The sequence below is a fragment of the Neodiprion fabricii genome, chromosome 7 (genome assembly GCF_021155785.1).
Source record: "Neodiprion fabricii isolate iyNeoFabr1 chromosome 7, iyNeoFabr1.1, whole genome shotgun sequence".
Taxonomy (NCBI): domain Eukaryota; kingdom Metazoa; phylum Arthropoda; class Insecta; order Hymenoptera; family Diprionidae; genus Neodiprion; species Neodiprion fabricii.
In genome coordinates this window covers 20,112,196-20,138,943 of record NC_060245.1, presented here as the reverse complement: position 1 = coordinate 20,138,943, position 26,748 = coordinate 20,112,196, and the positions used below count along the sequence as shown (strand labels likewise).

Sequence of the window (26,748 nt, the reverse complement as noted above, 5' to 3'; positions counted from 1 at the left end):
TTTTTCTACTTCTCCATAAATCAACTTTCTACATTTTCAAATTTTTCAAAACAAGTTTTCGCTTCTCAGAATATTCAATATTGTGGCCTTTTTATTTTTCGATCTTCCTGTATTTTCACCTCACCAATCGCATATCCCATATTTCAAAAAACCGTATTTCGACTGTTATATTAATATATTCTTCTTCAAACGCGTATCGTTGAATAGTCAAGATATATTGACGGAAGAAATTCCCGTCTGCTGAGATTTTTTAACGCGCATATTTAACACACCGTTAATTGAAAGTGAGAATAAAAAAAAAAAAAAAAAAAGGCTGCAACTGTCATTTTTTTTCTTTTCATAAATAAATATGCGGCAAAGAGAAAATACCGTTTTTCCGTTTTTCGAAATTCCTTGTCGCACACCCTCAGACCCTTTTTTAATTCTCCTCTTTAATTACGCTGCACGTTAAACAAAGTAAAAACAAAAAACAAAAAGCGACAAAAAAACGACAGAGCCAAAATAAAAATTCGCCACTCGCATTTAGGAGCATAAAACAGGTCGCGTGTATAACGCGTGGTGTTTTGCAACGCGCATTGATCATGCAAATTTGTTATACGAAAGAAAGGTGATGAAAAAACGTTTGCAAGCTGGATTAAAAGCCCGAGTGTTCCGCCGGTTCGCCTTCCACTTGACATACTATATACGTTTTGCGTTTTTTGTACTTTTTTTCACCTTCCTCCATACGTGGACTCACCCTTTATTTCCAACCCGACGTTTCGCCAAGTTTTTTGAAAAATCAGATGAAAAGGCACGAAGCGCTCTTCTTGTAGTTCTTATTCATTTTTTGTTTTCACATTCAAGTTCTTCGTACAACCTTTTCTTTCTACGCACGTTTCACAAAACGTAACACAATTATACGATGAGTGTAGATAATAGGGGCGGGGTTGAAATTCCGAATTTTGAGAATTCCGAAAGCGCTAAAAACCAAATTTCTTCGTCGCGAATCTTGAAGTAAAGTAATCAAACTTTCAAGAAACATCAAAGTTTCGAATGTTCGTAAGCCCGACGTTCAAAAAATTTGGAAAGGTCAGAATTCAAAGTTCTCCAAAAGTGCAATAGCGAGAAAATTTAAAAATCTGAAACACCGAAATTCCGTACGATCCAATACTTTCAATTCCGTGAATTTCTCGCGCTGTGCGAGTACATCTTAATCAGTCGAAATTTCACTGTATAAAAACTTAATTTTCAGTCATTTCGCTCAATCGTAACTTAAACTTCAAAACATATCGAGCCGTCTGCATTCCGTCTTGCAATCGAAACTTTTTCTTGTTTCTTCAAAGTTCGACTTGGCCGCCTCAACTTTCGCCACGAAATAATTCCGAATTTATCATTTTTCGGAACTTTTCAAATTCGCAACTTCGTATCGGCCCCGCACGCAACACACGCGTATCTAGCAATAAGCCTGTAATTAGAATAACTCGACGCAATGATAACATTATTGCGCCACAGCCGGTAGGCGGGATTAATCGAGTTGTACGCGTGTTTCGTGTTTCCTCCTGGGTATATTGAAATTCATATAATACAAAGATCTGTGCGCGTATGCGTTTGTCGTTGATATCGTTTCGTCTAATTGTAACACGTTTCTATCCTATGCTCCAGGTGTCGACCAGCACCGGTATCCTGTCTCACTTCGTGAATTTGAAAATCGTAATACCGGAGGCGTTCATATTGGGTAGCGGTGAGCATCACGTCGACGTTGGATCCATAATTAATCTCGTTTGCATTATCGAGAAGGTGAGTTAATCATCCGCGCATACATATACATACACACATATATATATACATATATCGGTGTGCATACACACGCATGTAATTTACTCGTTATAACCCAGCAGTAATTAAGCTTAGATATATGGATGTGCACAAGCTGACACCGCCTGACAACTTCCCTTGCATAAATAGCATGCATCACGTGTCTCTTCGTAACAATTATCCGTCATTTCATCTGTTCCTTATTCACGTAGTTATAATTGAACCAAACCACGGTAACGAAAATTATTATAGAATCGAGCACATTTATTTATATATTTTTTCCTCTCTCTCTCTCTCTCACGTATTCGTTGAAATCTTGTTATTATTTAAATAATTAAAAAGAACAGCCGACCGATCGAACCCAAAATCTGAACGGTTCTGAATTTTGAAACGCCACGTCGATTCGTACTAAAATCATAAAAATCCACCAACTCGTTCGCGAGGTATCGTCGAAAGAAAGAAAATTGATCGCGTCCGTAAACTCGCACACACAGACAGACATCGATCGAAAAATGATCGGAAGTGTTTCTCTAAATTTCGAAAAGTCAGGATCGATTAAAAATTCACGCTTTTCATTTTCGGCTTGCTCAAAACAACCGTGTCGTTTTTCTCTGAAAACGGTGAACCGGGGTGTCGAAAAAAAAAAAAAAAAAAAAAATTTTTTAAAAAGAAAAGCTCTGCGCGTAAGTTCCTCCTTACCTCGAGTCTTCGCGAGAACGATCCTTGCAGGTATCGCATTACCCCGTACGCGTATACAGGCTACTTGTCTTTCACCCGCCTTCTTTTACTATACATATTGTATTTTATACACTTTGATGCATATACACGTATAAGTATAGATATATCAGGTATACACGAAGACCTTGTCGGTTAAGGATGGCACAGCGGGTATATCCGTGAAACTCAAAGGCCATTTCGAGCAGCTGTCGTTGCCTCTACATCGGCAACAAAACCTCTGCAGATGCCTTCGAACCTTGTGCGGGAGTTGCTTTTTTTTTTATTTATTTATTTTCCTTCTTCTTACGATCGTAGTATAAATTTCAACATCGCGAAAAAAGGGGCATCTGAATGAGGGAAAGCTTTTCGCTATTTTTTTTTTTTTTTTTTTTTTTTTTTGTCAACAAAAACAAACATAATATATACGATATAATCAAAAGTATCCCGAAAATCGTCAAAAAGAAATTTATAGTTTTTTCACACGTGTTAATGATATTCCCATCATTTTTTTTTCCTTCTTTATTTTGCCAATAAAAAAAAAAATTACAAATGGTAAAACGGTTCCGAAAAATCTGAAAAAATTCTCAAAAATCCCATGTGACGTATAAAAATGTTTCGGCAACCATCCACAGTAAAATGACTTTCGCTTCTAATTTTTTTAACGTTTTTCTTTTCGGCAAAAGCTTGAAAACAGTAAGAAGGGAAAATCGGCCCAGTTCGGATCCAAGCTTAAAAATTTTGATATCTGACGCAGGATTTTTCAGAATTTTTTCAAAATTTTAATTTTCGTCGGTCGATAAAATCGTTTCTAAATATTGTAGAAAAATCAAATTGAGTCGAAAAAAAACAAGAAAAAAAAACCGAGTGCCTTTCAAAGTGAGAACAATCGCGCGCCAAACCTGAGAGGTCAAGGGTTAAAACCCAGATCGAACTGGCGTGGAATGCCCCATATACAAGTATAAGATACAACGAAACTGATCTCGGAAATGGCTGGATGAGAAAATTTCAAACTTACAAAATTTTACAATCAAATAATGGGCATGAAAAATTGCCATGACCCATTTAATTTCAACTTCCGATCCTACCGGAAATAAATCGATTCTCAATCTTTTACCGCCAAGCATATACCTTTCCTACATACGTTCGTCTACGTATTTCTTAAAAATTTTGTAAATTCTTTTCTACTCCTTCCAACTTTTCTTTCAAAACTTTTCCATTTGCCTGCCAAGTCATATCGGTTAAAAATTTTTCCCTCCATCGTTTTTTCGCCATCATCGCGAAAGTGTGTCGTACAGATGGACGTAATTCTTTCCTTTTCACGGTGATAAAAAGTATCGTGAAAAAACATCAAAAAAATATCATAACTCGGAGAAAAACTTTTCAAAATTGACAATATAAACTTTTCAAAATATCCGCAAGTATACAATTTCGGAATATTCTGCTGGAATCTAAGTTTGTCGTTAAAACCTGGTGTTTATCAATTAAACCTACAGATAGCTACGAGAGTGTTCAACTAGTGCATACATCGAGATTGAAACTTAAGGCGAAACGTTGGTGAAGTTGTACGCGTGTAGTGAAATAAACCGAGTTGAGAAGAAAAGTCGTGCAGGAGCCAAACAGCAATTAGCGTAATTAACCCGAAACTAATTAGCGAGTAGGACACCTCATCAAGAAGCACACATACCTCGACTTTAGTTTTCGACTGCGTAAAACACGCGTCTATAGAACGAAACGACACAAAGGGTACAAAAGGGATCCTCGCAAATTCTCTTCGCTGAAGTTTCTGCTTTATACCAAAGTGTTCGTTCTTGTACAAATATTTGATCCTTTAGTAGGTATATCAGTTATTTACCAAATATCAGAGAGAGCCATTCAATTTTCTCTTATCGTCGAACCGCTGCTGCTGCTGCTGCTCCAATTACGCAAAGGTATGAAAAGTAAGAGAAAAATAAAAATAAAAATAAAAAAAAAATAAATAAATAAATAAAAAAAACCAAGACGAAGCCAACACGAGCCCCGATCGATCCTTTTCTCCGCTTAACGAACCGACGCAATTCGAACTTGGGCAGAGCTGCTGAATGAAATCGAAAGCAAATGTCAAGAGAGTTCGATTTTTTTTTTTGTTTATTTTTTATTTTTTTTTTTTCATTTTCCAAGCTCTGAGAGCGAGGGATAGGGAAAAAAGAAACGAAGGGTGGCCAATTACGCGAAGAGGAGACGTCAACGCGTTCGAACTCGAATTCCAAACCCACTCACGAATCTCGAGGAGACCTTCTGCAACCGTAGAGAGAAGGACACTTCTTAGACCTTACAAGGTCCTAACCGAACTTAACGCGAACTTAACTCGCCTCAACTTCTGAGCCCTGACGTGACTTTTATCGTTAAACACGTTAAAAGGGGAAAACTGTCCGCCTCTTTAAGATTCGAAAGTGCGAAACTGGATATATGCAATTTAGTGACGTTTACGAAGGTGGTCAAAGTGGCGACAATCAAGAGATAGTCGCATGTTTTCAGAGGTTTGTACAATGCCAGATTGAACGAGGTAAGAATCGCAGATTCGTGGCAGAAAATGGAGGAGAAAAACCCGGACACGTTGGAAGTACGATTAAAAACGATCGTGACATAATTCTGGATCTATTCTTTGCCGGGTCGGTTAGTTATGCATAAAATACCATGTGCAAAGACTAAGTCGAAAACGAAGTACGATTGTTTGAACCGACAAAAACGTCACCATAAATTTTAGGTGTTTAAAATATCACGATCATATGTTTGAGTGATTGGAATCAGGATTGGCTGTAGAAACTGTCGAGAGGTATCGTACTGTGAATAATAAAATGTCGAATTCAGAGAGAAAGATCAATTCTAGGTAAAATGGTGCATCTGTGAGGTGGTGGTAGAACTGCTCTTAAGAGATGAAACCACAATCGAAATCATTAAAATATCCGTAAGGGTGAAAATTGAGTCCGAAAATGAGAGAAACACTCGAAGGTAGCCAACATGGTTGAAAATCGACTTAGACCTTGCGAAAATGAGTTTCTGATCTAGAATCATCGCCCAAATAAGACGGTATTCTCTCGGTGATAACACAGGTCTGCAAAAAAATATATATTTGTTTTCATCCGCATGGGATGTTTTTGGTAAATATTACGCTTTCTAGTCTGTTGAATCCAAATATCACTTCCGTTTGACTCCGTCGCTTACGGTATTTTTGCAAAGTGCGAGGTGTTTGCATTAAAAAACAAAAAAAAAGCATAAGAATAATGAAAAAACCACCATTTCATCACGATAAACTGAACAATATTTCTTGTAAAATTCTTTCGTATTTTCCCCGGTTTCGGTGAGTAAAAATCTTATAAGAACCAGTATTAAAAAACCTGTGCAATTTTTTAATTGCAAATCTGTATAATCGTTGCAAGCAAAATTAAATCGCATATACAGTACTCTACAAAACATGATCAAACAATTGAACTACAGTTGATACCGATGAGAAATTGTCAATTTAACTCCACGCAAAAGTGAAGATTGTCAATAAGTATTGAAAAATAAGAAGAAATAAACGAATTCCACTGTATGCAAAAACGTTCCGACTTTTTACAACACAAGCGTATAAACTTTTTCAATTTACATTTACGTTTCATCGCAAAATTCCGGGTAAAAAAAAAAACCTTAAGAAAGAAAGAAAGAAAGAAAGAGTTACGATATTAAAACTCGTAACAGTATTATTTGTACACGCTTGTACAGGTTCCGCGAATGAATCGAAGGGAGGAAAAAATGGAGAAAGGGAATGAAAGGAGAGGGTGAAGAGAAAAAAAAAAAAAAGAAAAAAGAAGAAAAAAAAAAAGGTAACGCGAGAGAGACGATAAGGAGGTACAGCCAAGGAACGGCAATTTCCGTGAGCTTAAAACGATTTACTCGTTGAAATTTGGCCTCTTGTAGTCACTCGGGGAAATCGAGTCGTTAAAAGTTCCCACGGGACACTTCGGGGGCCCGGGAATGTATACATATAGCTCGTGTATAAGAAGGCGACCGAGGAGGTGGTATAAGGTCTTCGCCTGGCTACCCGGATGACTTCCTCGGTAAGTGATTGACTCGACCCCTTCGAGCAGCCCCTTATTCAGTGGCTATCAGATTGACGCCCTTCTCTCAGTTTCATTTTCTTCTTTCTTTCTTTCTTTCTCTATTTAAATTTTTTTTTCCTTCCTACTTTATATATACATATACATATATATATGTATACATTTTCTCACCCTTCTTACCCTCGTTCCTTACCGTTCATCCGGCTCTTTATAGATATAATACATAGATATAATGAGAGTAGTTTTAAAGGCGATGGCTTCAAGAAGCTTTATTAAAAAAAAAAAAAAAAAAAAAAACTCGCATGCAATAGGAACAAGAAAAAAAGAAAGAAAACGTGGGCAAAACATCAAAGTAATTCGAGTGAGTCAACTGCTCGTTACAAGTATAGAAAGACTGACAATTAAAATGGAAAACAAACCCGCAAATAACTCTCTCTTCTTCTCCCTATCCGATGTTATACGATGTCAAACTACCAGATCCGTAGGTTAAAAGTTAGGTGAGGTTATAAGTCGAGTCAAGTTACATTAGGTTAGGTTAGCTTAGGTTCGTTTAAGTTAGGTCAGGTTACACTTTTACAGGATACGGTGCAACCCCCCCCCCCCCCCCCCCCCCCCGCCCGCCAGACCTTGTTTGCGGCAAAAGCTCGTCGTCGAGTGTCTTCTCTTCCTCCCTTGCAGTTCTACCGTATAGTTTCAATGAACGTGCAACAACGCGAGGTTGTACAGGCAGTCAGGTACATAAAGTCGAGTAAAGTCAAGTGGAGTGGAGTAGAGTAGAGAGTCGAGTCTCTCTTTCTCTCTCTCTCTCTCTCTCTCTCTCTCTCTCTCTCTCTCGTCATCCGATTGCAGAAGCTCAGCTTTTCCTTTTGTCCGAATGTACTACACACAACTCACGTAGACGATAATATAACCTACGGTAGTTTTGTTTCCCGTCCGTTAAATATCCTTATGTAGTCCGGCAATTGTGTAACGAAATTTAACCATGCGTCTATTGCATCTCGTTACGCACGCCTACGTTAGTTTTACGATTTTTCTACGTGCAGTATTCGCAGTGTTGATAGTCAGGTAATTTTAGGGGGAAATAGAAAAATGCTTTTTGCGAAAATGAGGAATCTAATGGGTTTGCAATATTTTTTTCGTTGTACCGGACAAATATAACGAAATCAAACACACGCGCTAAGGTGGTCCCTAAAATGATCGATATTTAATTTCAAACGGCTGACCCGAAAATCGGCTCTCCGCATCATTGAAAAATAATACCAAAATTTTTTTTTTCACTTTTTTTTCGCAACTCCAAACCGTGCCTCAAAGAGGGTGGATTCCGTTAAACCCTTTCAGTGGCGCATCGGATCTATCGAACGAATTTTCATGAAATTTGGTTACGGACGGATTTCTTGGGTCACTGATTACAAATTTGAACTCAATATTTGAAAATTAAAAATGGCGGATCCAATATCGAGGAACGAAATCCAAAAAGTCAATTTGATTCCGATAAAACTTGGTACTCGGGGATTCCCGAGGTCGCTGATCACGAATCTGAACTGGAGATTAGAAAAATTCAAAATTTTGGATCTGATATGGCGATATCAAGTGACTTTTTGGGTTTCGTCCACCATATTGGAGCCGCCGCTTTGAATTTTCAAATTTTGAGTACAGATTCGTAATCAACGACCAGCAAAACCCCCTTACACCAAATTTCATCTAAATCCGTTCGATAGACTTGACGAGCCCCTGAAAGGGTTGAATGGAATCCCCCCGCTTTGGGACACGGGTTAAAGTTGAAATAAAAAAATCTGAAAAAAATAGGGAATTATTTTTGAGTCATGTGGAGACGGAAAAATTAAAAAATGACCTTTTCAAGGGATTAGCGAAAAAGGTCAAGAAATTAACGAAAAACGAAGTAAAAATGGAAAGCAGAGGCGGAAAAGCTTCACCCTTGTAATCCTACCTTACGGGCGCAGGACAAGGGGTTGATACACGATAGGTATACATATATTCATACTTGTACCCGCCGCCCTCGGATTAATGAAGCTTCTTCAAAGAGCGCTGGTACACGGATACTTCTGTACATGTGTGCATAGGATTACCTGTACAATACACACTCGCTACCATATATGGCGACATACGTTACACACGGATATGACGCGTATATAAATATATGTAATGTGTAATTTATGTACAAACGTGCATTATATCGATTATAAATAATAACTTTATAAAAAGATGACGTGTTTAATTAGTTTTTAAATTTCTCATGTATTTCTCCCTCCTTTCTACACTCGGAGAGAACTTTCCGCTTATTTGAAACAAACAATCAATTTGTCAGCAACTTCTTTCGCGGGAACACGACATTTTTTTCAAAGTACCAAAGTCAATGAAACAATTGTTCCAAAATTTCTATAATCATTTCTATTGAATAAATATACTTATAATCGCGACATCTCGATTTTAATCCAGTCTATTCGATGAAACGATACTCTTTCCATTGTATTATCAAAATGTTGAATATCCTCCGGTAGATTAAACCAAATCGCTTCGTACAGTTCACGAAATCTATTCGGTGGATAAGGATTAGTAAGATTGACGAAATCGTGAGAGCTACTAATTGATTAACGCTATCAAATAACACTTTACGTCGTTAATATGTAAGAATTTTTGTCGAAGTGGCAAAATACTTTGCGTAACGCGTTAAAAATCCTTTCTCGCAAGAGAAGTAAGATTAGCAATTATTGGCAGGGGTTTCGGGCATCCGTCCGGTATAATCGGCAGAACAAAATCATTCGTGATCCAACATCGTTGAATCGACCTGTCAATTCGCAACGGCATATTTCTTAGTCATTGTTCGACGTGGCGCTCAATTCGTGCAGCATAAATTAGAATAAAACGATAATTTTATCAGTCACAACGATTAAACAATAATTTTCCAATCTTTACGAAACGATTTCACTGTGCAGAACTGATTTCGCAATCGGAACAAAATCTATGAGATTCTGGTGCTAGACCTTTCCTCAGACGTTACCGAAACATTTAGTTTTCTGCGCCCTGTGAAATCAACTGCGCTTTTCGGTTGCGCGTAAATAACGTTTCATCGGATGTACGTTAACCCTTAAATTTCGTTACGACGATAAAATTTTTTCTCCGAGTATACCGTAAGAACGGTACTTATTCGTATAGAATTGTACTAACGAGACGGAATTCGAGAAGCATTAAACGCCTCCCTCCGACCGGCTTGTCATCGCATGATAAAAGGTTCGATATCACGAACCTGCCACTTTTGAGGCGACGATTAATTGATAAAGCGGGGATATAAGGTTACAGCTGGTAGTCGGGTAGGTAGGCGGGTCCGTAAAAAAAAAAAAAAAAAATACAGTAATCTTCGTAATTTCATGTTTATAGGTCTAAATATTAATTGTTATCGCCTTTGGTTGTAATAACACGTCACTCGAGTGACTCGAGAATAATTCCCTTGCGCCTTGTAAGTATCGATTCGAACGCAACCCTTGCTTACTGTAACATGCCTTGTAGGGTAGGTACGTACCTACCGTATAAATATTCACCTAAATATTACACGACACGTAGCCATATCGTAAAAGGGAACTTGGAGCCTCTGCGAATCGTTGTAAACGGGAAGTACATATTATTATGATAAAATTCATTTCCGTGCAAACCTTCGCGTCGGATAAATTATTATCGCAAGCAACGCGGCAGCTTTAGTAGCAGCAGATTAGATTATACGTGAATAAAAAATTCCCTTTATTCTCTTTCGTTTATAAGATACGTAAGGACGTACAAAAATTTCCGGAACGTTGTTCGTGGGGTAATAATTCATTCTTCGAATTTCGAAACTCTCACCGTTATGCGATAATATTAAAAAATTTTCTTATATCTTACATGCTAGAAATGGATCCACGTTACGATTAAACTTGCTCGCTATATTGTACCTACATTGAGAGAAATTTTTAGTTCCGGTTACCGCTCAGTCCTTAACTATTTTTATTTTCTACCAAAAAAATTCTAGTATCCGTTACTATTCTTTCTCATCACGATCACTGTTGCTAGATTTTCTTGCAACCGTTGCGAAAATTTAATGCTTTTGCAAGAATAAATTGACGTTAAAGCCGTATTTAACTAAAAATGTAGTTCAAACCTCACAAACTGATTTCGCGTTGCAATTACCAAGAAAGGATCGAAAATAGCGAAAGATATTCACGCGTACGTCGTTTTTCTTACTTCCAAAAATATTCAAAGAGTTTTTTCAACGATACCTGTTTCAGTCAATTTTTCTCAGTGTACATTATAATCACTTCTGGGTAAAATGTTTCAATAGATCGATTTAAAATGAAAAAATGGAAAATGCTTTTAGAAAAAAGTTTAAATTAAAATGGGTAAATGTAAATGGTTTACTTTGAGAACATTTAAAATGGTTTATAATAATGCAAAATGATTTACGTAATGAAATCATTTTTATATCTCATCTGTAATACAACATATATGTCGATTATCGTTTTTTTATCGTCCATGCTTGTCCTTCTGAATCGCATGATCATAAAACCGTAGGAAAATATTCTGCTCGACACTGCTGGATAATGAAATGCTTCGGTAGATCCAGTTAAAATGAAAAATGAAAAAATGAAAGATGCTTTCAAAAACGTAATTTAAATGGGTAAATGTAATTAGTTACTTTAAGAATACTTAAAATATTAAATGCAAAATGCCGTTTACATTTTAAATGCCTGTTTCAAATGAAACCATTTCAAATATTACCCAGCCGTGATAATAACAACGATTTTAAACGATAATAATTTTACACTCGTGTATATCATAAATAATTGATCGTTGCTAATATAATACATCCCACAGCTCAGATATAAATCAAACAAATTAGCTTGGATTAAACAATTCTATTATTTGTTTCGTTTTTTTTTTTTTTGTTTTTTTTTTTTCTTTTCAAGTTCATACCGCTTTGCAAATTAACGAACAAAATTCCTGTTTGTTCGAACGGTGAAATAAATAAAAAGAGAGATAAAAGAGAGAAGGCGAGAGAGAGAGAGAGAAAGATAAAGAGGTAGAAATCGATGGCATCGAAGAGAAGAAAAGATCCGTGTGCGATATGAAGACGGGATACCGATTTCCGGTTCCTCCGTCATCCCGGGTCACACGGTACTATACGTACAGCATAAATCCAGCGATTTCAAAGCTAAGGTCAAATCTCTCTACGGCAGGTAAAATCCATCACTATTGTCAGCCGAGGTCGACGAGGTCCCTCGTCATCGTGGCTAAAATCCCTTCAGGAAAATCACAAGAGAACCGAGTTTCGGTTCGCCGCGGTTTGCCGGACGGACGGTGAAAACGTCGAGCTTTCTCCCCCCCCTTCGCTTCTGCGAGAAGTAGACTCTGCAAGCTGACGCAGCTGACCCTGCAAACCTTTCGGTATACAACCTTTGCCCTCGATAACAGTCGATCCCATTACATTTAACGCCAACCGGGTAGACTTTATCGAGCATAAACTCGGCACGCGAATCTCCGCTAACACACATATACGGCTATGATGTATTCCGATGGATGTGAAGCTACGGATGATGACGATGACGATGATGATGATAGACGATTCTCCTGCAGTTATGTACAATGAGAAGAATTTCATTTGTTGCGGTAACTAGAAAACGTCGGTAAAACAGGTATCGTTAGCAAAAAAGTGTTTGAATATTGTTGGGATTACGAAAAACGAGCTATTATCGATAATTTTTTGGTAATTGCAACGCAAAAACAGTTTCCGAGGTTTACTCTACTTTTTTAGTTAAACGAGGCTTTAACGTCAATTCATTCTTGCACAAGCGTTAATTTTTCGCAACGGTTGCAAGAAAATCTAGCAACAGCGATCGTAATGAGAAAGAATAGTAACGGATAAGGGATTTTTTGCACATACACACAGTTTTTTCTTCCGAGTAAACGCCGCAGTATGTTGTGTTGCCTACCCCGAGGGGAACAAATATCGGTAAAACAGACCTACCCGGTCATAATCACTTGGGTCAAGTCGAGTCGTATAATCACTTTAACCTGACTCCGGAATGCGATCACTTGACGTTTCAGCATTGGTTACAAACGACGATACAACTGCTTGGCCAAGTCCAAACGACTTGGCAACACGGTCAGTTTCAGCTTCAAAGGCGCTGACCACCGATAACTCGGTAGGTCTGTATTACCGATATTTGTTCCCCTCGGTGGTAGGCAACCAAACATACCGCGGCGTTTACTCGGAAACATCTAGTACATATGTAACGGTACAATATGTTACTTTCACCTTGCCCCTGGCGTACAAAAAGACGACAAACGCGACGTCTCGCAAAAATTTACGAGCAAAGATTTTTTAGAAGGTCGGTAAAGAGATATCAAATCAAAACCAGAGAATCATGAAATTTGTCTGGTTGTAGGTGTGATTACACCGGTCGACACGAGTTTCGAGTCCGCGTTCCAGATGTCAAATTTGAATTTCATTCACGTAAATAATAAATAAATTTAAAAAAAAAAATTGCTTTGTTCGTTAAATTTTAGTTTTGTAGAAAACAAAACGATAAAAACGTTTTCCTTTTTCTTCTAAATATGCTCCCGCATTATCCATCAACCAAAAACTTGAAGACTTGCGTATCAACGTAAAAAAAGAGAAAAACAAACTTTAAAAGTAATAAACAGAAGTTTTGATTTTAATTCGATGTATAGAATCGATATTTATTCATTTCGGTAGAAACTCGATAAAAAAAAAGAAATTCTCTTTTGTTTTTTTACCCACCAGTGTTATTTTCTCCCTACGTTAGCCGAGATATTCTATCGCGATGATTCATTCGCAAACTCCATTGCATCAAATCACGTAAACAGAAGTTTACAACACACCAGTGTAATAACAATATTATTTAAAATAACAGAAACGACAGCAAACAGTCTATAACCAAGTTCCTGTATCTGCTGTGGCAATATGTACGGACTTTGCGCGGACAGACAGAGACTGTTTGCCGTAAAACCTTTCAAACTTCTCTCTCCGTGGTGGATCCAACTCTATACACAATCCAAACATCCCCGTACATCTATTTACCCATGTGTACATGTGTACCTAAAAACTACGTGCGACATACACACACACATACGTGTTATACACGTGAAAAGACCGGACCTGTGCAAACCAAGAATAAACACGTCGACAACTTGTAAAGTTGACATTCTCTCTGTCCTGTATTTTTCCCAGTCCTTCTCTGTAAAAGAGAATCACGAAGGTTCGAGATCGACGATAAGATCGCAAAAAAAGTGTAACTACAATTTTATACGGTATACAGTGGATCGTCGGGTTTTTAACTTGTTATACACTCTCCGTTTTCCTTTCATTCTATTGCCATCTTTTAAATGTTATAAGACAGTCACTCCCGACTGCAGGTACAAATAGAGAAAAATACGTGAGAATTTAATCTACATTGAAAAATGTTTTCGATAAAACTAAAATTGAAAGATTGTTTGTTCTTCTTTTGTCATTTTTTATTTATTTATTTAATAATTTTTTTTTTTTTAATTTCTTTTTTCATTTAATTTGCTAATAATTCGGGAGTAAAATTGTTCAAAAAAAAAAAAAAAAAAACCTCAACGTGAAACTTACTTGGATACATATTTACCAGCGCCTTCCTGTTATTCGTCATCGAAGTATGACGTAAATTACAAATTATGAAGCTGAAAAATAAATTTCGACAAATCTCCAGGACCAAAAGTGTGACCGGAAATAAATACTCAAGATCCGGCGATTATCGAATTTTCTTTATAATTAAAAGTCAAGCGGTAAGAAAAAATCTATAATCAAGCTGGAAACCTTGACGATTATCAATTTATAATAACTTATACTGAGTGGTATTTTTACGTCGATAAAAATATGAAAAAACGTAAAATCTGAGGGAAGATAAATACCGAGACGGGGGTGGGTGGTTTGTTTTATTTTATGCAAAATCAATGAAAGAAGCAATAATACCGTTTGAACGCATAATACCCGTAATATCCGATACTCCAAGTTTAGCATTACAATAACGAGCAGGATTTACGATAATTTTTAACTACCGTCAAAGATCTTTGTGCATAAACGGTATTATATAAGAACTTTGCATAATTTAATAGAGATCGGTTTAACAGCTCTCGACTCCTTCGTGTCTTTATCAAGATATAATAAATAATATCATGGCTATGTCACACCGTGCCTATGTATACATATAATACGTATATATATATATATATATATAACACTAATAAATAACACTAATCTAGTAATCGAACTAGTGTTATTTTCGATCGTTGATATCTTTGAAACGGTTGATCTGAGGAAATTTGATCTTCAGACGTTTTTTGTAGAGCGTGAAATTTCCTACAAATCTCTTTTTTCAGATTGTTGTTACGATGAACCGTTCCAAAGTAATAAAAATTCAAAAATAAAAAAATTAATTTTCCCGTGTTATTTAAATGGAAAATAAAGAAACGGATAGAGGCAAACCTTATTATTGATATTAAGAGCTCATATTGGTGCCAAAATTTTTGTTTTTAGGTATACTATGAGTTTTTGGACACCATAAGAAAAAAAAAAATTCGTCTTTTTTTGAAACACCCTAATATGTATACATACATGTCACATAATCTCAAAGACTCTTACATTCAACTTTAAAAGTTTAATGGCTCGACTTTCAGAAAGACTTTTTTAATAATCGAATATTCCTCCGTGTACCTTCGATCATCCCGTATTTTGCATTTAAAAAGCAAAAAATGAAACAACAAAAAAAAAACAAAAAAATGTAAGAACAAAGGAATTTCATTTACATACCATATTCACTCAACTGCAATAATAATTCGAAAAACGCGCCTCTGCTACGACCTCGTCAAGTTGTTGTACAATTTTATTCGGCAGACTCGATAACTACCGATTATCGTCGAAGCGATTTAAATTCCTGCGATAAGAGAAATTTGTTTTTTTTTTTTTCCTTTCTACCTTTCCAACGTCGATTGAATATTTCAATCGTATTGTTGAACTGTGCAAAATATACAAACACGTGTGCAATGCACGAAAAAAATAAAAAAAGAAGTTAATCAGGTTAACCCAATAACCGCACAGTGTAAAGAATCGATTGGAATATAATTATTCATTGATAGAATAAATTATACCACTGCAGGTAGATATAAAATATAAAATTAAACGTTAATCAATATTACAATAAACATGTATCGCTATTATAAACTGAATTATTCAATTATACAAATATGATTTGACTAGCCGGTCGTATTTGTATAACGTAAAAATTGTCCTCACCGTCGGTGTATGATCGCGTTATAAATACTACAGGCACGACGAACTTTATAAACCCCGCGTAATATATCAACGTCAAGTCAAAACGTCGCTGCACGGTTAACCATTCATGGTTTCAAAAGAGTGAACAGCGATTACGTAACTCGGGAAAGGGACAAACAAATCTGGCGAAAGTAAAATAAAAAAAAAAAAAAAAAAAAAAAAACCGATACGTGTAAACCCAAAATCTGAAATTCAACGAGATACATACGTAAAACACATTATTATACGCGGTTGTATATGTATGGTTTATGTACAATAGACCTCATAAAAAAAGTCTACTGTTCTTTGTTTTTTTTTTTTTTTTTTTCAAAATTAACGTCGAAAATATTTTTCCAAGCGACGGAAAAAATATATTGTCCAAGTTTCAGCACTTAATATTATTATTTACAAGTGCATCATCGGGATTTTCTATTTCTCATTTAAATAACGTGAGAAATTTTCTTGTTTTTGTTTTTTTTTTTTTTTCACTCGAAATTTGAAATTTCACAACTCGTCAAGGCATCGGTGTACCGATAAGACCGAAACGTGTATTTGTAGGGAATTCAACGCTCTACAAAAAAAGATGTCCTATCATTTTATGATGAATCTACTCTTTCAAAAGTTATTTAAGGTCGAAAGGTCTCCAAAGGACCTTAAACAGCTTTTGAAAAGAGCAGATTTATCATGAAATGATAACAGACCTCTTTTTTTTTTTTTTATAGAGTCCTCAATTCCCTTCGAAAATATGTTCCGGTCTTATCGGTAACGCTGAAGCGTTGACGACTTATAAAATTCCAAACTTGAAAAAAAAAAAAAACATTATCCACGTTATTTGAACAGAAAATAGAAAACTGCAACGATGCACCCCTAAATATTAATATTACAAGCTGAAACTTGGACATCCATCCTTGTTTCGTCATTTGTCACAATATTTTCAACTTGAATTCGAAAAAATAAAATAAAAATGCATAATGTTACTATAATGTACAAATGTGCAAACGTATAATTAAAATTCCACCGGCAGAATTCACGGTGATTACGCGTCACTCGAGCTTCGGTTGTATTTCTGTACTTCGGTATGATATCAGCGTGACGAAAAAAAAAAAAAAAAAGAGAGAAAGAATACCTATAAAGAAGAAAAAATAAATCTCTACACAATACCGCGTACGTCGCGTCGAGATTCATCAATCGCGACAGGAAATGGGGGTAAAGCAGATCGAAGGGTTCGTGCAGGATTTTGTCTCCTTGTTCGCGTTTCCCCCTTTTCCCAAATCATGCGAAAGATGGAACGAAAGCCAAAGTGAATGTACAAGGGTGAGGAAATTTGGGCGAAACCGTCGCACGTTCCGTAATCGCGTATCTATACGGTCGCGAGTGCGTTATTAGAGGGTGTATTACGCACGTGTGTTGTGGATAGTTGGGGGGTTGCAATGATATATGTACGTATGTATATATATATATATATATATATATATATATATATATATTATGGTATACAGGGTTGATATCCTTCGTCTGGTTCGGATCCACAGGCGTAAGAGGCATAATATTGTCACGAATGAGTTATGACCCGACACAGGGAGAATAATAAGGATCCGTACACGGTATGATCCACATAGGGTGACCCATGCGATATTAACCCTCAGCCAGCCAACATGGACGATATCGTCAACCCTCACTTTTTCTCACTTATCGGTGTCTCGGGAATTTTTCATCGTTCACCAGTTTCTACTACTCGACTAATTGAAAATCAGGTAATACTGGCTATCGGAATAACAAGTAGGCACCTGAAATTTTTCAAAATCCCCAAGTGGGTTGAAAAAAGTCAAGGACAAAATCGTCCGTGTTTACCGGCAATGTCGGTAAAAAACCACATTACCGACGGATGGTTAATTTTACAGTAAGGAACAAACGCGACCTGCATAACCATTCACAATCCGATTATGAGGGAAGATCCAATATCGATTTTCACGATAAATGAACATATCTCCGAAACGATGCTACGTGAAGGATTAATCCTTTGGGTTTCGATGATTTATGAGTAACAGAATCTAACGAAGTCACGAAAATCGTCGAAGTATAGGAAAAAAATGACTTTTTCGCTTGTACGTATCACTTATTTTAACTATCCTCCAAGCCTACGCATCACCGACTCGATTAAGGTGATGATGATATCCTCGTTCTATTGGGAAATGTCATCGTGACGTCACCGCCCGATTTTCGGCGCCATTTTATCACCACATAACCTAACTTTTTAATTTCAAAGAAGGCAAATCGTAATTCTTGAGTTTTCAAATTACTCGTGTAACATAAATTAACGAAACGTAATCGATGATATACCCGTTCAACCATCTACACGCGAAAAGACACGTTCGACGGTCAGCTGCCGGCCTGGTTGCATTAGTTTGATTTTTGTCCACCAGATGCCGCGCTGCAAAGTGACAAACCCAATATTCAATGCCAAACCCATATATGCAAAAATAATTGATTCCCGTGCAATAATTGCACCGCAAAAGAAGAACCCGTAATTTTTGGTAATTGACGCACGATCTTATAAAATTATCGATCGAGTCTGTGAGGCTGGATAAATTATAGTTTTCGTTTCGACAATCGACCGACAGAGCGCGCATCAATCAAACACACACAAGATCCGTCGCTAAGACTGTCATTCCCCCATTTATAATATACGTCATATACCATACATATATAATTTATTCTCTACATAACTAATTTACTCTCCCCCGGCAAAATTTCTATCTAGAGATACATGCAACGGAAATAACACGTATGTACATAATACATCATACGCACAAATGAATTTGGGTTACATGCGTGAACGGCAAAGCGTTCAACGTATGTATGCATAGGTATAATACCGTCTAAATTACATCTGTTCGTTGGATGGTTATACAAGGATCCGAACCTGCCCTTTGCTCCTCTCATCCTGGCTGTGTCCTCGCAGGACGAACGGTTGAATCGGACCGCGAATAGAATCCCATCTTTCATGGTTGTGGTAATTAAGGGATATCCGATCAAAGGGATGGTCTAGTCGACGTTGGACCTTCTCCTCCACCTCCTCTCGTCTTCCTCTTTCTAGTCTACCACAAACACGTAGACTCGACTCAGGTTACAAACCGTACCTACAGTTATTTGCATACAGATATATACGTACGAGCTATCTAACCAAATAATGAATCTAGAGACAAATTGTCCTGGCGGCTGGGAGATATTCCAACGATTCGAAAACCACCATCATTTATCATTGAAAGTAGAGCTTTGAGAATTAAAAATTGTCAACCGATTTCCTTCCTCGTAGAAAATCGCAAACTTTAAAATTTTTCAAGAAACATTTCATAACATATAGTGACAAGTTTTGAAATTTTACCATAAACTGGAGAAAATAAAAAAAAAAAAAAAAATAGTCGACTTGACCATAAATTGAAGTTTGAGCTTGAATAACTTTGGAATGAGTCAATTTGTCAAAAAAATAACAAGAGACGCATTTTGTAGAGTGTTCGATTTCCCATATACTCGTAAATATCTACGAGTCAGTTACATTTTTTAACATCGTTTCAACTACATTTAATCTTCGTTAACTACAGTTTTATTTTTAAAACTTTCGTATTATATCATATTTCTGTCTTTACAGCTATTTCACTGGACTGTATTTGACTACGTTTGATACATCCGACACCTAGTAGTAGCGCTCAGTTTGAGGTTAGACGATCAAAACGGGAGACGAGCCTCTACGATTCATCTTTTTCGTTGCTCATTAAATTGTATAATAACAAATTCAGTAAAAAAAAAAAAAAAAAAAAAAAAAAAAAAGGAAATGGAATATTAAAAAACCGAAACGAGATATCACGAACTGCAAAATCGAAATATTCACGAGAAACAATAAGACACAAACGTTTATATATTCGACGTGTAAAACTTTTCCATAATTGAAAAACAATTATTGTATAAAACGAAAGGCAAGTTTACACTGTACAAAGAAACGAGCATTCGAACAAACGAGACGTATTTGTAATTACGAAACGAAGAAAAGACGACGGATCGTTTATGGGGTTTCGATATATTGACGAACTGAAAACCAGGCAGTGTATTAACAACGGTGGGTCACGTGTGCCGGGTAACAAGTTGAACAGAAATTGCAGTTACGGTTCTAACAAACACTGCAGCAGCACATTCATTTCCGCAAATCTATTATGCATGAGACATAGGTGTATATACATATACATATACATATATATATACACCTACCCTGAAAAGCAAACCTCTGCAGGTTATACATGTATATTTGATGAATAGGAATTATCGATTAACGAAGCCCTCCCAATCAGCGGATAATTTCCTATACGTTTATAAAGGTAAAAAGAAAAAAGAAAAAGCAATGGTATATAATTCGTAGAAAGAGATGGAAATTACAGAGACTGATTGAAACGTTACTATTTTATTACAAATGTAATAAATGATATATACTGACCCATAAACGGATCCATTTACTGAGATAAAAATTGTCCCGTTTGGAAAAATTTTTACCTCAATTTTAAAAGATGTCGCAGGTCATTTTAAATTTCCCATTTAAATAATACGCTAAAAATATTTTCCAAGCATATTCTTGCAGGGCATTAAATTCTCTAAAAAAAAGACCCTGGAGTTGATTTTTTTGACTCGAAATCCGTATACTTACGGCAGACGTGAAAGTCGAAGAAAAGCGGAAATATGCAGTATATAGCGTTGATACAAAATTATAATCGAACTTTAACGAAAAATGAAGAACAAAAACGATTTATTTTTGCAAGCAGCGCAATTAAATCGCCAGCAATATCCTAATTGTAACGAACAAAGTTTTATCAACAATTAGAAAGAATATTAATGTTTGAAAGTGCAATAAAAAATGAATGAACGAGTTGAAACTCTGCTCCTTTGACGAATCTAGTTTATAAACAACATCTTTCGCACACCTTGTTTCATTTTAGTTCAAGTTTTTTCATTCAGTAAGGATATTTTAAATCGTAGAACCCGGAAAACTGCATATTTCTGCTTTTCTTCCATTTTCACGACCCGCAAGTACGCGAATTTTTCAGTCTAGAAAATCAGCGCGGGGATCTTTTTTAGAGAATTTGATGCCCAGCGAGAATATGCCTTAAAAATTTTTCTATCTCAAACGGTTCTGAGGTTATAGCATTTTTAATGAAAAAATAATTTTTTTCGTGTTATTTAAATGGGAAATTACAAATGGCCAGCGACACCTTTTAAAATAGAGCTAAAAAATTTTTCAAACGTGTCAATTTTTTTCTCAGTCTTAGGTCCTTTTAATACCATAGATTCGATATGTCAGTTTTTTTGGCTGACCCTAATATACACATAATTTGAAAATAAAACTTTTTGTATTAAATATCGATGAAAATCCGGATAAATTTCGATATGCATTATACTTAATCTACGTAGGTATTATACCTGTAATCCTGGTGCGAAACGAATGGAAATTAATCTCACATGATATATACAATATATAAATCCTGTTGCAATTAATATTCTATGGATATTCGCATCACGTCGATGTGTGTATAAAATAAAATAAAATCAGTTCCTCCGTTACGTGTATAAAAAATCGTGTGTTAAGCGAACCAAAAAAATAATATGGACGAAATTGGCAGGATGAACGACACCCAATTTCGCGACTTCACATACACGATTGCATTTTAAATTCTTCAACTCTAACTTGATCCTTCGATACGATTTTACCAAAGTTGCAAAATATTAAATTTTTTATTTTTTTTCTTTTTCATTCCACGTTTTCTCTCACACGTGAACTTCAACCTCGTTAAAAATATCCGTCCGTAAAAACAAAACGTCCAACGTATCTCCAAATGATCGAGAAAAAACACACACACACACACGCAGACACTCGCCAACGCGCGAACAAACAAACAAATAAAAAAGAAGAAATAAAAAAAATAAATAAATAAAACGGAATCTCAAGCTCGACTCGGTTCTCGAAGGATCGAATTGATCGTTCCAGTTGCGTCAAAGACCCTCCGAGGATTTAAGCTGATTGGCTTTGAATTATTGATGGGCAATCCTGTATCAGTATGCCTCGTCCTCGTCCTCGTCCTCGTCCTCCCCTTCCGTCTCCTTCTCACGAATTGTCCAACGTCGACCCGAAAACTGACCCGAGGGTTGTCACTTTGCTCGCTCGTCGCCAGGGTGCACATATATATATATATATATATATATACTTTCAACATGTACATACATATATGTATGTAGGTAACGTACATGTTGGTCCTTTGCTTCGCTTTTTCTCCCGCTATTTTTTCTTTTTTGTTTTTTTTTTTTTTTTTTTATTCGTACATCTATTTATTTTTTGTCCCTTCGTACCACGCGCGTTCTTTGATATCTAAAACCTTTTTGAAGCAAAACTCTTACCGATCAATCCGTCCGTCCGTCCGTCCGTCCATCCATTTATCCATCAATCGTTGAAATTTCATTTCCATCCCCCCCCCCCCCCCCTCCTCTCCGACTGGGTACTCCAGTCTCCTCGTTTGATCGTAAGAAGATTGGTAGCGAAAAGAAAAAAAAAAAAAATCGTCTAAATTTCATTACGAAATAGGCGGAGAAAAAACATACGGGAGTATGGAAAGAGGAGGAGAGAAGAATGAGAAGCGGAAAATTGATCTTTCAGATCTCTGTTCGGAGACATTTTTCAGTCTCGGGAAAACACTTTGCCCCGCATCATGTGTAAGAAAAGAAGAAAAATAATAAATTGTCAACCTTCGCGATCTTTATATATTGGATGATAATGTTGTTGTTGCGACGTGGCGTGTTAATTAAAATCAAGGATTTTCGAGGGATACCGCGACTTGCAGACAGGTCTGATTTATCGTGTCGGATCAATTTTCCCTTATCGCACGCGGGTTGTATTAAAATAATATCGTTATATACCTCTGCCTAATAGTCGCTCAGATGCAAACGTGCAACACTAGAAAAATTGAACATACAGACACGGGTATAACGGTGACCCACATTGATAACCCATGCAAAATAATCACCTGTCATAAATAACCCAGTCGATGATAATTCAAGACAAAAATAACCCGACCGAAAATGATCGAAACTCGAACAAAAATAACCCCTGACGAGAATGACCTGCAAAAAAAAAAAAAAAATAACTTGAACAAAAATAACTCAATCAGAAATAACCCAAAAATACAAATGACCACGACAAGAACAACCGTCACAAAAATAAATTGAACGAAAATAAACCCACGAGAACGTAATTTCGATGACAAAATAATTCAGGACAAAAATAACCCGAGACAAAAAAAAAAAAAAAAAAAAAAAAAAAAAAAAATAACCCAAGCAAACGTGGTCACGAAAAAAAAAAAAAAATGAAGAGTTGCAAAAAAAAAAAATTGTCGAAAAATGTAATTACGTCAACGATGGATCAAAAATCAACTAAAGTTAAATTTCGCGCGTTGTTTTTTCCTTTTTTTTTTTTTTTTTTCTTTTTTACGCCGTGGTCATTTTTCTTTGGGTTGTCATTTCTAGGTGACACGGTCCCAGTGCCAGGTATAACAAACAACGATGACTGTTCTTGTTGTTGTTCTTGTTGTTTCAGAGTCCGTCTCCGCCGCAGTACGTGTTCTGGTACCACAACGATCGTATGATTAACTACGACAACGCCCGCGGCGGTGTCACCGTGGAAACGGACCAGGGACCCCGAACACAGAGCCGACTAACTATCCGGCACGCCGTCGAAAAGGACACGGGGAATTACACCTGTAGCGCCTCGAACACGGAGTCGGCCTCCATCTTCGTATTCGTCACCGAAGGTACGAATAATGATCACACGATTCTCACAGTTTACTATTTCTCGTACGGATTTTGGCCAAATAAATTTTACAACGTATCCAAGTTTTTTTTTTCAATATCCCAAAAGGCACTTTTTTTCACCAAATTTTTTTTCCCTCCTACAAGTCTCAAAACATCCCAATTCGATCGAACGCTTTCAACTACGCCCAAGTTTCGTTTCAATTTTGATATTTTTTTTTTTTTCTCTACGTCCGTTCGCCTCTTCGTAGAAAAAAAAAAAAAAAAAATCAATTCTCGGTATCGGAGAATTTTGAAGTAAACCGCGAGTGGAAAAAAAAACTGCCGACATTTTTGTTTGTTCGTTTATTTTTTTTTTTTTTTTGTTTTTTTTTTGTTTACCGCGATCGAAGTTGCAAATTCGGTACTTTTAGACTCGTTCCAGTAAAATCGACGGATAAGTGAAAGATGGAAAAAAAAAAAAGAAAAAAAACCAACATCCCGATAATTTGTCAACGGATTTTCACGTTCTCGATCTCAATCGAAACGGCGTCCCTTACAGCTTACCGTTAAAACTGACAAAATTTTCCAGTCCAACGATGCATTGGTTTTCAAATTTATACAAACAACAAAATCAAATCAAAACAACACGTTTCGCTCGTCAATGTTTCCCACGATTCGGTCAAATGAATCACTCGTTGTCCCGTAATAAAAGTCAAGATCAAAGCGTCAGTTTTCTTCCCGAATCATAAAAATCAAAAAAAAAAAAAAAAAAAATAACTCTCCGGTTCCGCCAAAAAATTTTCTACAAGTAAAATATATACCTGATGCAAAAATTCATCCCCCCTCCGCCCCTGCCGATAATTCCTCAAGTCGATCACTCTCGTTTTCGGTGAGACGGCTCACTCGCTCGCGATTAACCCTCAGCGCCATCTGCCGGCTGACTACGTGTATCATACAATATCGAGCAACGCCCGGTGAAAGATTATCCAATGCCACCCTATAAGCGTACATGTATACATATATATATATATATATATATATATATATATATACGTGTAATACCGAAAAGCCCAGAAGCGTGTTGATATTCGAAGAGATTTTAAGGGATAAGAACCGAAATTACGTTTACATTGTACGCGTGTATAAATATATATATATAAGTGTATATATATATATATATATATGTATGTATATACAGAGAGAGAGAGAGAGAGAGAGAATTATAATAAGATGTAAGCATAAGTAAGCGGTGTTATAAGTATAATAATACAATGATGTGCAAACAATAAACGTCTAGCTGCATGAGGCAGGATATGATTATATATATATATATATATATACACCTACCATAATTGTTTTCACCGGCGCTGCGACGAGGAAACAGCTTTAATAAATGGAGAAACGCAAGAGGGAAAATTAATGAGAAAGAGAGAGAGAGTGAGAGAATCGGATGTACAAAACTTGTTCAGACTTACTAGTCTCACTTACTTGTAATGTACTCACTTGCAAGTATATATCAATTACAACGGTTTATACATACATACGTGGCACATGCATATATGTGAACCAATTATTTTCACATATACGTATATCCTTACATTATTTTATTTTCAACCTTGTATGGGAGTTGAAAGAAATCAACTTGAGCCGCGTTATATTTTTATCAAGACAATAAAACGAACAACGAATCAATACGCGCGAGAAATTAATATAATACTTGTAACTCGTCTTGTACGAGAAAAGGTCGGACAAAAGTTTTACGTCTTATGTATTATCCGGTGTATCCGAGGCTTTGTTCTTTTTTATTTTTCTTTTATTTTTATCGAAAACGAATAAGGGAGAATGAAATTAAAAAAAAAGAAAAAAAAAACCGTCGCGTTATACGTAACATTACAACTTGTCAGTTGGCGTGAAATTATAATTAGTAGTAATTAAAGGATAACAAGCTCTGTGCGCAATTATCGCTACAACGATATATATATATATATATTATACCTTTGAAAAGATTTCGATCGAAAGAAATATGCGATATAAAATAATTACATTACACAACTCGTCGTGATATTTTTTTTTTTTTTCTTTTTTTTTTTTTATAACTCAACAGTAAGTAACTCGGAATACGGTACATGTACAAAGTACGTTCGATATTTTATAATTGACAACAAAGTCACTCTGTGCAAGAAGAACTCGGATTAAAATACATAATGGGTTGCGTAAAATGGTAGTCGGCAAACTAATTTGCGATATCAACGATAACAACGGTATTATATTTAAATAAGTATTCAGTTTTCTCCCGGGTAAATCTCGAATTGAATAAACAATTAAAAAATCAAAAAAAAAATAAATAAATAAAAAAATTCGCTACAATTATTCTCAATTGTTCAACGTATAGTATAACCTACTCTGTACTCATCGATAACCCGGTAATTGACTCGTTGTTTTTTTTTTCTTTTTTTTCTCGCACTCGTTTCCTTCTTCAAGAAATGTACAACACTTGCTTATACTGCTACCGTCCTCGTACAAAGGCTGCCGCATCTCGCAATTCGAAGATACGATGCCGTAAATAAACACGCGACGAGAAATAACGAAGCCCGCGTCACGATTGAAGTTATACAACGTTACGGGTATACTGTAATAAATTACATTACATACATACTATGTTAGGTAAATGTTACACCTCGTGCAATAAACATCGCGCACCGTGCAAGTTCAACGTCATATATACCGAATATATTATGCAAAACTATCTTTTTTTTTTCTTTTCTTTTCCTTTTTCTTTTCTTCCACGTTTCCTCAGCCAGCGGTAATAATTTATGTAAAATTCCATAGCGTCGCACACCGAGCGTACATATATACACATATATATATACACACACACTATGCATGTGTATAAATTGTGAGTGCACGATTCGAGAAACAAAAGGGGTTGTGAAATACCGACCAAAGAGAATGAAAGAGTGAACGTGGCAAAGAAAAAAAAAAAAAAAAATGTATACATGT

At 36.2% G+C, this 26,748-nt stretch overlaps 1 protein-coding gene across 2 annotated transcripts in view; it reads left to right on the top strand.

Moving 5' to 3' along the window:
• Positions 1 to 26,748, top strand: part of LOC124186435 (hemicentin-2-like) — a 264,379-nt gene that overhangs the window by 128,611 nt on the left and 109,020 nt on the right. For both annotated transcript variants that reach the window (XM_046578168.1, XM_046578169.1), the window contains exons 5-6: positions 1,642 to 1,776; positions 23,555 to 23,768. In XM_046578168.1, coding sequence (XP_046434124.1) covers positions 1,642 to 1,776; positions 23,555 to 23,768 — 349 coding nt within the window. The remainder of the gene's footprint in view (positions 1 to 1,641; positions 1,777 to 23,554; positions 23,769 to 26,748) is intronic.